Below are 13,460 nucleotides of genomic sequence, written 5' to 3'. Positions count from 1 at the left end.
CAAAAGCATCAATTCTTCAGTGCTTAGCTTTCTTCACAGTCCAACTCTCACATCCATACATGACCACAGGAAAAACAATAGCCTTGACTAGACGAACCTTTGTTGGCAAAGTAATGTCTCTGCTTTTTAATATGCTATCTAAAGTTGGTCATAACTTTCCTTCCAAGGAGTAAGCGTCTTTTAATTTCATGGCTGCAATCACCATCTGCAGTGATTTTGGAGCCCAAAAAAATAAAGTCTGACACTGTTTCCACTGTTTCCCCATTTATTTCCCATGAAGTGATGGGACTGGATGCCATGATCTTAGTTTTTTGAATGTTGAGTTTTAAGCCAACTTTTTCACTCTTCTCTTTCACCTTTATCAAGAGGCTCTTTAGTTCCTCTTCACTTTCTGCCATAAGGGTGGTGTCATCTGCATATCTGAGGTTATTGATATTTCTCTCGGCAATCTTGATTCCAGCTTGTGCTTCTTCCAGCCCAGCATTTCTCATGATGTACTCTGCATATAAGTTAAATAAGCAGGGTGACAATATGAAGCCTTGATGTACTCCTTTTCCTATTTGGAACCAGTCTGTTGTTCCATGTCCAGTTCTAACTGTTGCTTCCTGACCTGCATATAGGTTTCTCAAGAGGCAGGTCAGTTGGTCTGGTATTCCCATCTCTTTCAGAATTTTCCACAGTTTCTTGTGATCCACACAGTCAAAGGCTTTGGCATAGTCAATAAAGCAGAAATAGATCTTTTCCTAGAACTCTCTTGCTTTTTCCACGATCCAGTGGATGTTGGCAATTTGATCTCTGGTTCCTCTGCCTTTTCTAAAATCAGTTTGAACATCTGGAAGTTCACGGTTCATGTACTGCTGAAGCCTGGCATGGAGAATTTAAGCCCTTATTGTCCATCAATTCAGAATGTAAAGAGCTGGTATATTCAAGTTTCTTATCAAGTGATCAATAAAATAAATACAAAATTTCAAAGAGTGGATTTTTACATAACTCACTGTTTTCAGAAAGTTTTTCCAAGCATTTCCTATGAAGACATTTAAATTTTTACGTATTAAAAAATTTATTGGGGTATAGTTGCTTTACGATGTTATGTTAGTTTCTGCTGTTCAACACAGTAATTCAGCTATATGTATGCATATATCCCCTCCCTCTTGGGCCTCCCTTCCCCCCATCCCTCCCCTCTAAGTCATCACAGAGCACTGAGCTGAGCACCCTGTTCTATACAGCAGCTCCCCACTTAGCTATCTGTTTTACACATGGTAGTGTATATATGTCAATCCTAATCTTCCAGTTCATCTCCCTCACCTCCCCACTGTCAGGGAATGTTTAACAGAAGCATTCCTATGTGCTCTTTCTCATAAATTCTCTGTTCCTTATCAGTTTCTGGCAACAGATACTGAGTGGAACGGCACACTGCTCCCAGGACTGAGGTCATAGGATGAGATATTCGTGGATCTCCTTCCAGTAAACATTCTCCTTATGACAAAACTGCTTAGTCTTGATCTTCTGTCTTGAGATATGGATTGTCTCCTGACCTTATGACCATCGTTAATCCCTTGTTCCCTTGGTAACAGTTGCTGTACATTTGGTTTTCTGATCTTTATCATTGTTTAAAGAAATTCATTGTACAACAGCCTATATATATACTCACAGAAAGATCATTAAAGCACCTTTGCTCCATCAGAGCTTGGGTCCCCGTGTCTTTCTTTCTTTCTCTCTCTCTCTCTCCTTCCCTCCAGCTCTCTCTCTCTCATTTTCTTATCATTGACTCCGGACCACCAGGTTCCAGTCCATTAAAGGACCACAACACTCCACTCCCGCTCTGTGTCTAAATATCTCTTCTCTACATCTACAACTCTATTCATCCCCTGTAAATAGGTTCATCTGTACCATTTTTTTTTATTCCATGTTGTTGTTGTTCAGTCACCAAGTAGTGTCCAACACTTCATAACCCCATTGACTGCAGCATACCAGGCTTCCCTGTCCCTCACCATCTCCCAGAATTTACCCAAGTTCATGAGTTGGTGATGCCATCCAACCAGCTCATCCTCTGTCACTCTCTTATCCTTTTGCCTTCAACCTTTCCCAGCATCAGGGTCTTTTCCAGTGAGTCAGCTGCTTCCATCAGGAGGCCAAAGTATTGGAGCTTCAGCTTCAGCATCAGTACTTCCAATGAGTATTCAGAGTTGACTTCCTCTTAGACTGACTGTTTTGATCTCCCTGCTGTCCAAGGGACTCTCGATCTCAAGTCTTCTCTAGCACCACAGTTCTAAAACATCAATTCTTCAGTGCTGAGCCTTCTTTATAGTCCATCTCTCACATCTGTACATGACTACTTGAAAGACCATGGTCTTCAGTATATGGTCCTTTGTCGGCAAAGTGATATCACTGCTTTTTAACACACTGTCTAGGTTTGTCATAGCTTTCCTGCCAAAAAGAAATTGTCTTCTAATTTCATGGCTTGTGTCACCATCCACAGTGATTTTAGAGCCCAAGAAGAGGAAATCTGTCACAGCTTCCACATTTCCCCCTTCTGTTTGCCATGATGTGATGGGACTGGATCCCATGATCTTAGTTTTTTTAAATAGTCAGTTTTAGAGGCACTTTAGTTCCTTTTTGCTTTCTGCCATTAGAGTGGTATCACCCAGGTATCTAAGGTTGATATTCTCCAGCAATCTTGATTCCAGTGTAACCCATCCAGCCTGGCATTTCACATGATGTGCTCTGTGTATAATTTAAATAAACGGGGTGACAATAAGCAGCCTTGTTGTACTCCTTTCTCAATCCTGAAACAATCAGTTCTTCCATACAGGGTTCTAACTGTTGCTTCTTGATCTGCATACAGGTTTCTCAGGAGACAGGTAAGAAGGTCTGGTATTCTCATCTCTTTAAGAATTTTCCATAGTTTGTTATGACAAACACAGTCAAAGGCTTTAGCTTAGTTAGTGAAACAGGTAGATGCTTTTCTGGAATTCCCTTGCTTTCTCTATGATCCAGCCAATGTTGACAATTTGATCTCTGGTTCCTCTTCCTTTTCTAAACACAGCTTAAACATCTGGAAGTTCTCAGTTCACATGATGCTGAAACATAGCTTGAAGGATTTTGAGCATAATCTTAGTAGCATGGGAGATGAGTGCAATTGTCTGATGGATTGAACATTCCTTAGTGCTGCCTTTCTTGGGAATTGGGAAGAAGATTGACCTTTTCCAGTCCTGTGGCCACTGCTGGATTTTCCAAATTTGCTGACATATTGAGTGCAGCAATTTAAATCATTTTGGATTTTAAATAGCTCTGCTGGAATTCCATCACCTCTAGCAGCTTTATAGGCAGCCATGCTTCCTAAGGCTCACTTGACTTCACACTCCAGAATATCTGGCTCTGAGTGAGAAACTACATCATGGTGGTTATCCAGGTCATTAAGATTTTTATTGTATAGTTCTTCTGTGTTTTCTTTCCATCTCTTCTTGATATCTTCTGCTTCAGTTAGGTATTTACCATTTCTGTCCTTTATTGTGCCGATCTTTGGAAGAAATGTTCCTTTTATATTTCCAAGTTTCTTGAAGAGATCTCTAGCCTTGCCCTTTCTGTTGGTTTTCCTCTTTCTTTATAGAAAGAAAGGCTACAAAGAAAGCCTTCCGGTCTCTCCTTGTTATTCTCTAGAACTCTGCATTTAGTTCTAGTAGGTCTTCTAGGTCTTCATAGAACTGATCAACTTCAGCTTCTTTGGCATCAGCGGTTGGAGCATAGACTTGGATTACTGAGATTTTGAATGGTTTGCCTTGGAAATGAACCAAGATCATTCTGTCATGATGAATGACAGAACTTTTAAGGTTGCACCCAAGAACTGCATTTTGGACTCTTGTTGATTATGAGGGCTATTCCATTTCTTCTAAGCAATTCTTGCACATTAGTAGATATAATAGTCATCTGAATTAAATTCACCCATTCCTGTCCATTTTAGTTAACTGATTAAGATGTCTATGTTTACTCTTACCATTTCCTGCTTGACCATGCCCATTTTACCTTGATTCATGGACCTAACATTCAAAGGTCCTATGCAATACTGTTATTTGCAGCATCAGATTTTACATCCCCCAACAGACACATCCACAACTGAGCGTCATTTCCACTGTGGCCTAGCCACTTCATCCTGTCTGGAGCTAATAGTAATTATCTTCCGCTCTTCCCCAGTAGCTTATTGGACACCTTCTGACCTGGGGGCCAAATCTTTTGGTGTCATATCTTTTTGCCTTTGTACACAGTTCATGGCTTTCTCATGGCTAGTACACTGGAGTGGCTTGCCATTCTCTCCTCTAGTGGATTACATTTTGTCAGAACTCTCCACTATGACCCGTCTGTCTTAGGTGGCCCTACATGGCATAGCTCATAGCTTCATTGAGTTATGCAAGCCCCTTTGCCATGATAAGGCAGTGATCCATGAAGAGGCTAGATTCCATTATATATGCATTAATATAAGTATTTTTTCTTTTTTTTTTTTCTACCTAACTTACTTTACTTTGTATTACAGACTCTAGGTCCATCCACCCCTCAACAAATGACCCAATCTCATTCCTTTCTATGGATAAGTAATATTCCAGTGTACATGTGTGTTAGTCGCTCAGTCATGTCCAACTCTTTGCAACCCCATGGACTGTAGCCCGCCAGGCTCCTCTGTCCATGGAATTCTCCAAGCATGAATACTGGAGTGGGTTGTCACTCCCTTTTCCAGGGGTTCTTCCTGACCCAGGGACGAAACTCAGGTCTTCAGCACTGCAGGCAAATTCTTTACCATTTGAGCTACCCGGGGAGCCCTCCTCCCCCGATCCACTGTATATATGTATCACAAATGAGATGAAAAAACAGCCCTGAGAATGGGAGAAAGTAGTTACAAAATAAGTAACTGACCAAGGATTAATCTCCACAATATACAAACAGTTAATGCAGCTTAATATAAAAAAAAAAAAACCCAATCAAAAAATGGGAAGAAGACCTATATAGACCTTTCTCCAAAGAAGACCTACAGATTGTCAAGAGGCACAAGATGCTCAATATCATTATTTGAGAAATGCAGATCAAAACTATAATAAAGTACTACCTCACACCAGTCAGAATGGCCATCATCAAAAAATATACAAACAATAAATGCTAGAGAAGGTATGGAAAAAGAGAACCTTCTTGCACTGTTCGTAGGAATGTAAATTGTTACAGTCACTTTGGAGAACAGAATGGAGGTTCCTTAAAAAATTGAAAATAGAAGTACCATACGACTCAGCAATCCCACTACTGGGCATATACCCTGAGAAAACCATAATTCAAAAAGACACACACACCCCAGTGTTCATAGCAACACTATTTACAAAAACTAGGATGTAGAAGCAACCTAAATGTCCATCAACAGATGAATGGATAAAGAAAGCATTTAAATTTTTTATTAAAGATATCATTTAAATAGTATGTAATGCTATGCTATATATATATATATATATATCCTAAATACTCTTGTGAATAGAGAGTCATCTTAATAGTGAATATTAGTCTGGCAAGCCAAATTTTGAATTAATCACACATGGGGAGGAGGTAACATTGTAATCTCAGGGTAAGAAAGAGAAGAAATCCTAATTCCAGACACTGGACTTCCCTTGGTTAGCTTCTCAAGTTATTAGTGAAGCCCTGGAGATGACCAGTGTGGAAAGGGGAGCTTTGCATACCACAGAGGTAATAATGCTTTTATTTGCAGCCCATGCTGCCAGAGGATTTCATCCAAGATCAATAAAAGCCAGGGTTTATTCAGACAGAATTGGAACACGTGAACCACAGGGTGGGGATTCATTTCTATCCCCCTTGCCCATCCATATAATGATATAAGATTTAGCTAAAGCACCTACTAAAATACACAATAGCTACATATTTCCAGTGGCTGATTATGCTGAATATGCAATCCTGGTTTAACTACCAAAATCCATTATGGAACAAGTTAAGAGTCTTCGTTCAACCTTTTTTCTTCTAGTAGATCTTTAAAATATTTATTCTAAGTAATTCACAGAGTAAATGTGATTCAGATACTTAATCTATTAAGACATTACTGAATTACTCTGGAAGCCTTCTTGCTCACGCAGACTCATTGTAAGCACGTTAAACTCTGGTATTATAGAGCAGATGACTCAACTTTACCTGAATAAACTCTTAAGTACCAGTTCAGAACGAATACTACATCTTCATCTTCTTTTACATATCCCCCCAAATACAGGTCATTTTGTACATTCGCCCTATGGAACAGGAAGTAAAAAATATTACACTATAGATATACATAGAATTTATACAAATATGATGAAAAAATTACTTCAATTCAAGAAATGTATTTTATGCTGGAAAGTGTTTCCCAGCTCACAAGGCCCTCTGTGTGTCTCCCTTTTAAAAATCTGAATCATGACTTTCAGTTTTCAAAATTATCTGTGAAGACAGACTTAGAAAATGAACTTATGGTTGCCAAGGGGAAGGATAGTTAGAGAAGTTTTGATGTTCATGCACAAACTGCTATATTTAAAACAGGTAACCAACGAGGGTTTATTGTATAGCACATGGAACTCTGCCCAGTGTTATGTGGCAGCCTGGATGGGAGTGAAGTTTGGGGGAGAATGGGTACATGTATATGTATGGCTGCATCCCTTCACTGTTCATATGAAACTATCACAACATTGTTGATTGGCCATATCCCAATACAATATTAAAAGTTCAAAAAAAGAAAAAGAATTGTCTGTGAAGAAGCTGCTAAAGGGAGGGACATGGGGTGAGACCACTTGGGGATCACACACCACCCGCAGGAACTTTCATCTTTCTTCAGGGAAACTACGTGAGGGTCAGAAGAGGAGGCTGAACGAGCCCCATCTCTCCCCCTGATTCTGTGGGAAAGGGGTCTTTGTGTAGATTTCACAGCACTTTGGATCAGAGCAGGAATCACTCACCAGAATGCAAGCCACCAATCTTGCAGGATGTAGGCAACCTGGAGCAGACACAACAGTCACTCAGACACTGACATTACCGAGCCCTCACACCCCGCTCACTAGGATGGGGATAGAAAGGCTCCAGAAAACAGAGACGGTTCTTCTGGCTCACCAAGTCCACACCCCACATGACCACAGGTCAGAGGAGGGCATCTTGCAAGTTAATATCTTTAAAAGAAATCCCCTTTTCCCTAGAAGACTTTGCTCCCCAGATACAATGTACTTCAATGCAAATACAAGTGGACTGCAAAAGTCAGTAATAACAGAACAAATGTTGGGATTTTGCAAAGCAAAAAGCTTGACAGATACAGTGATGGTCAGTTCTGGGTGTCATCTTGGCTGGGCCAGTCTCCAGTGATTCATGTAAATACTTGTCCAGATGTTGTTGTGAAGGTATTTTGTGGATGTGGCTCATATCCATCATCAGAACTTAAGTAGAGGAGATCACTCTCAACACTGTGGCTGCCTCATCCAGTCAGTCAAAGGTGCTAAGAGCAAAACCTGAGGCTTCCTTGAGGAGGAAGAAATTCTGCCTCAAGACAGCAGGGTCAGCTCCTGCCTGAGGTTCCAGCCTGCAGGCCTGCATTTCTGATCTCACATTCACCAAGCTAGGCCCACAACTGCATGAGCCAAGTTTTTGAGATAAATCTCTTAATATGAATATTTTAAAAATAATTTAAAATAGAGTATAAATAGTATGTAAATATCAAGCCAAGTGCATAAACCAAAATACACACCCTTACGTACCTGAGCTGCGATGTTTACTAGAATAAGGAAGATGATGACAGGCCAGTCAGCACCAGCTGTGAAGTAATTCTTATAGGTCTTAAAACCAACTTTTCCTTCCAAATGGTCCTCTAGAGGTAGTGTAACCTGTATATTCTCAGTCTAGAAGGGGAAAATGGCAATGAGAGATGAAATTTTAAAAAATGAACCCCAAATTTCAAGAGTTCAACAATGCCCTCCACTGCAAAGCTGTGGGAATCAGACATATCCCACACACTGGTAGGAGTGCAGGATAGTCCATCTCCATATGGGTGTAGGAATATCTGGCCAAATCACATATATGTTTACCCCTGGACTCAGCCATCCCACTCATAGGAATCTATGAGAAATAATCAAACTCATTCACATGAGGTTATTCACTGTTGGGGAGCTTTGCTTAAAATAGCACATGACTCTCAACACACACACAACAAAATCAATTAATGTATAAATGTAGAAATTTCCTCTAAAATAACACACAAAATGATATGGAGCTAATGTATCCCTCGAGATGACTGTGTCATTCAATGATAGAAACGTAAAACATACTTGGGGGGCTCAAAACTCTAGCCAAATACAGTAAACTGAGTTCACAGAGAGCGTTAAAGAGGAGGTTGGACAGCACATTGCAAGCATATGATCTGAATCTATTTGGTTCCTAATTTCAGAGAGTGATTCCTGAGTTTAGAGGCGGATTCATGTTGATATACGGCAAAACCAATACAATATTGTAAAGTTAAAAAATAAAAAAATTAAAAAAAAAAAAGAAAGTGAACAACTAATCCAAATACTTATCAGAATCATCCAGGCTCCTGGGTTTGGATATTGAGGGTTTGGCTATCAAGGGAATATCTGCGTATGTTTTTAAGGGAGATCTAGTGCATTTCTGCAATTCTGTCTGGAGGACTTAGAATGCATTATGGAGTCACAGGAGCCTAGTGTGTCCTCGGCTCTATCCCGGCCACTGGGATTCAAGGTCGATAAGATGTGGTTCTCAGTCTTGAAGGGTAAGAAAGGAGGACGGGAACCAACAGCAAAGTGTCTACCATGTGTCAGGTCCTTTGCCCACCTTACCTCTGGCCCATCACAAACCACCTGACACCGAGGCAAGATAATACCATCAGTCACCTGCAGTGCCAGAATATTCCAACATAGAGGAAAAGGAGCTGATTTAACATGGCAACAGCAGGACTCAGTCTAAGGGGGTCTTCACATTAAGCCTCTGGATGCATAAGGGAAACCAGGGGCCACAAGCATGAGTAGGATGTAACCATGGTAAACTAAAGAGTTCTCAATCAGTATGAGCCACATTCACTCAGAAATTCATAGCAGGACATCCACTACTGATCTCCATAAGAGTCTCCATCCTAACCAAAGGGGAACCCCAAGAAGGCTTGCTCCCCTCATGCTCTTCTAACTCTACCAATTCCATGGAATAAGACTTTGGGAACCTTAGGGTCTACTTTGGAACAAATGAAGATGTCATGAGCAGAGCAGACTGAAGGTCCGTGAGACCACCAAGGGCAGACAGACCCAGGTACACCGCAGGATGAGAAACTCACTTCTTGGTCCTCTGGAGCTGCATCTTTTAACGAGGGCTTGGGAGACTGGAAAGACTGAACCAAAGACTCAGTGATCACAGTAGGAGTTCCTGGAACTGGAGATGGTTCAGACTGCTCATTTCCCTTCTCAAAAAAGGAAAAAATATCTACCCTGGATTTCAGGAACTCAGAGTAAGTTCCTCTTTCCACCGTTATCCCCTAAAATAAAAAATTTGAGAGAAATTAATTTATATTTGATAATATTAAACCAACATAAATACTAATGAAGAAAAGTTATCTTGTCTTAAATTATGCTTTTTGAAAAAAAGTGATGCCTGGGTCTAGAATTCTTGAGAAATCTAGTTCAGTCAGCTCAGTACAGAACTGAGCATTGTGTTCTCTGCCAAACCCTGTCCCCGTGTCAGGTGCTGGGGGATGTGAAAGAAACGTGTGTTCACATGTTAAAGATGGAGGCCATTGACATGATGACCGTGGGCACTTAGGGAGGATCAGCACAGTCTTTTTAGACAACATGGGAACTGAGAGAAGCCTCATATGACAATTATAGGAAAGAAATGTATACTTAACCCAGAGGTGGGCACAAGCACATCTGCATATGGGTAAGAGTCTCTCATGAAATCTCCACTGACCACTGTCACTGTCGCACTATCATGTGCCCAGCTGGGATAATAGGAACCAGCCCCGGACAGCAAACCCATGAGAGGCCTCTCCATGGCCTCTACAACGGTCCCACACACTCAGCAAGTTCCCAACTGAAAATTCAATATTCCACCTGATAAAGTAATTAAACAAGGAGGCCATGGGACTGGAGTGGCTCTAAAGCCTTGGCAGTCTGTGCCCACAAACCAAAACCTAAGCCAGAATCAATGCACTCAGATCTGAGAAAAAACTTAGGAATGACCAACCATAAGCAGCCAACTAGGCTTCCCTAAATCAGGCAACTGCTTAAAATATAACCAATCAAATAATTTTCTTTGAACACATGTGACATATCCTTGCATAGTTTCTCTCCCTTTCAAATTCATATAAGATAATGTCTGCAGATGTTTTACTATTTTCTGACCCCGTGAAACCAGACTCAGCTGATTCCCTCAGTAGCAAATAAAACATTAGGGGAAAAAAATCTCAGGATGCAAAACTCATCAAATGAGAAGCAGCTCTGGTTGAGGCAGCTCAGGTGGAGGGAGATGACCAGGACCCTCACTGGGACCCCTCTCACACTCTCCCCTGAGGGGGTCCACTGGGAGAAATGCAGGGAAGCATCTGGGTACCATCTGATACTGCAGAACCAGAAAAAGATACAGGATATATTATGTCATGTTCCACTTGGGAGGGGAAATTCACACACTTCTTTAGTGAAATTACCACTCACCACATCAAATCTGTAATATGGAAATTTAAATGATTGGTGGTACAAAGACAGCAATTTCACTCAACAGTCAAGCACTGACAATTCTGGGGGGATGAAGGGACAGCCATCCCCCATCTGCTGTGAAGAGAGGGACCCGACAGTGAGGATGGACCCCAACTCATGCAGGGGTGCTCACCAGTGGACAAATAGTTGTTTTATTAATACTAAAATTGGGGGTAGTATCCTCAAAGGAAACACTAGGGGGACCCCAAAACATCTAGAGATGGGCGAAATAGGTTATACTCCTGCCCACTGATCCTGTGCTCATAACACTATCAACATTGGGGTTTACACACTAGAATTGCCCTCTCTGCACATGAAATCAACTGCTCTCAAACTTGAGAACCCTTAGCCTACCCCTAGAGTGGAGAAGGGCTGACACATGGAACCGCTCCTAGATAGGCAGGGGTTCTGTACTTTAATAATCTTTCTTTAGAGTAGAGATTCGTTTCAGAAGTCAGGGATCTGACCAAGGGCCTGTGGAACAGTCAGGGGTTAACAACAAAGGCGCTGAGACCCAGAGGCAAACAAGCCAAGGAGTGAAGCATCGGACGACCACCAAGTCTGAACACTTCTCACTAGTCTCCACCCCACACCCAGCCATGCTAGGAGTTGTGGGTTGGATGGTGCTCCCTCCTTAAAAGGATGTGCTCAAACATGACACCTGTGGACGTGACCTTATTTGGATACAGGGTCTTCGCAGATGTAATCGAGTTAAGATGAGGTCACACTGGAGCAGGGTGACCTAAAGTCAGTAAGACCGATGTCATTATGAGAATAGAAGAGACCCAGACTGACACGGGGACAAAGGCCATGTGACATCAGAGGCAGACACCACAGTGCTGCAGCTGGAAGCCAAGGAACACCAAGGAAGGCCCGTGAACACCAGAGGCTGGAAGGAAGGATTCTCCCTGGAGCCTCTGGTGGGAACATGGCCCTGCCATCACCTGGATTTGGGACTTGTAGCCTCCAGAACAAGGAGACAATAAACTCCTGCGGTCACCCAGCTTGCGGTGCTGTGATACGGCAGCTCTAGAAACTGAATCTCTAACCTGAGCCCACACTTCTGTCTCCTCAGCTTTACTAAGGCTCCTAACTGCTTCTTCTGTCACCCCTCCAGTGACCATCAGAGGAATCTCTTAACTCCCACATCAGATCACATCCCTCCTCTGATCTGGAATATCCAAGACTTCCATCCCACTTCCGGGTTCGCTGCCCACTGCTCGGAGACCAGCTCCCTCCCATTGCCCTGGTCACTCCTTAGACACTCTGGTCTTCCTGCTGTTCCTCCAACCTGCCAGGTCAACTCCTTCCTTAGGACCCCCTGCCTCAGACTCCCTCCCCCAGGTGACTGTGTGGCCCCCACCTTCATGTCACGCAAACCCTGTGAGGCAGCCAGGATGTCACCTTCTTTGTCACATCCTCCCCATAAGAACAGGGTCCCCGTGAAGGCAGGGCCTTGTCCTCCTGTTGCACAGGCTCCCACACGTATTGGGCACATAGAGACCTGGGCAGGGAGACCAGCAACTGGAGACACCAGCAGAGAGGATGTCTCTGACCTGGATGCTCGGATACCCAACCTTGCTTCTGGAGCTAATGGAAGATGCTCTTTAGACAAATTATGTATGACAATCACCTGGATACCAACAGATCGTAGAATCTCTAATTTCTAAGTGATACACTTTGACTTAAGTCATGGAAGAAGAAAGTAAAATGTTCTAAATAAAACTGTAACATTTCCCTTAACAAATTTCATTAGAATAGTGATGATTCAATAACCCTGTGGTTGCACATTTATACACTTTAGGGTTTATGTGGCTTAGAGTGTAATAGTGACATTTCTATAGGGCTTTAGGTTCATCCTCCAAGGTATGAACACCAGCTCTGAGAAGAAGGAGGCAAAAAACTGAGGGAGAAGAGGGCATTTACCATAAACCCAGGAGAGTAACCCACAGGGAGGTCTGTCTTTCAACACACCTGAGTGCTAGCAATTCCACGGATTTCTAGAAATTACTTACATCTTTCAATATCAGAATCTGACTTGAATCTTTTAGGTACTGCAACTGATGCGTGACTAAGATTGTGATCTTCTCCTTCAAGGCCTGATGGACACACCTACAAATGTAAAAGGCACAGTAAGCAAAAGCACATTAATGGGGTGCCTCAATGAAACCCTATATTTTGAAAACAGTGAGACAAAGACCACGCAGCAGTGAAAGATCTTTAGTTTAAATACCAAATCAATAATACAAATTAAGTGAACACAAATCAATTCATCCAACTAGGTTCTTAAATTTATCAGCAGAAAATTTGAATCTAGTGCTATAAAAAAATTCTTAAAACCAGTCTACTGAAGGAGACAAAAACAGCTAAGTTTTTTCCTCTAAAACTCAGTTTAACAATTATTTACATGTTTCATTAAGGAAAACAACTGAGTAATAGTGAGATTTCAAAACTTGACTAAACTAAAACACTATTTTATTTCTATCTGGGAATGCGAGAAAAGGGATCCATGTCATTTAAAAATGTGTACATTCTTAGACAGCTTTCTAGGTGATTATTTATAATTAATGAGGCAAATATTCACAACAAAAAATTAATAGATTCTTGGTAATCTTTGCCAGAGTGCATTTGCTAGACACTTGTTCCCAAAGAATGTTAGATAGAAAATGAATGCCAGAGTGGCCTCTATCAGTCACTACAATATTCCCAATTCCATTC

The 13,460-nt window shown here is 41.7% G+C and overlaps 1 protein-coding gene across 2 annotated transcripts in view; it reads right to left on the bottom strand.

The window, feature by feature from the left end:
- Positions 1-13,460, bottom strand: part of LOC129624652 (ATP-binding cassette sub-family C member 4-like) — a 156,850-nt gene that overhangs the window by 103,817 nt on the left and 39,573 nt on the right. For both annotated transcript variants that reach the window (XM_055542810.1, XM_055542811.1), the window contains exons 11-15: positions 12,758-12,854; positions 9,329-9,526; positions 7,749-7,889; positions 6,963-7,000; positions 6,172-6,266 (exon numbers count right to left, since the gene is read on the bottom strand). In XM_055542810.1, coding sequence (XP_055398785.1) covers positions 6,172-6,266; positions 6,963-7,000; positions 7,749-7,889; positions 9,329-9,526; positions 12,758-12,854 — 569 coding nt within the window. The remainder of the gene's footprint in view (positions 1-6,171; positions 6,267-6,962; positions 7,001-7,748; positions 7,890-9,328; positions 9,527-12,757; positions 12,855-13,460) is intronic.

Source organism: Bubalus kerabau, chromosome 12 (assembly GCF_029407905.1).
Source record: "Bubalus kerabau isolate K-KA32 ecotype Philippines breed swamp buffalo chromosome 12, PCC_UOA_SB_1v2, whole genome shotgun sequence".
Taxonomy (NCBI): Eukaryota; Metazoa; Chordata; class Mammalia; order Artiodactyla; family Bovidae; genus Bubalus; species Bubalus kerabau.
Note: the sequence above shows the minus strand (reverse complement) of the source record. Positions and strands in the feature narration are given on the sequence as shown.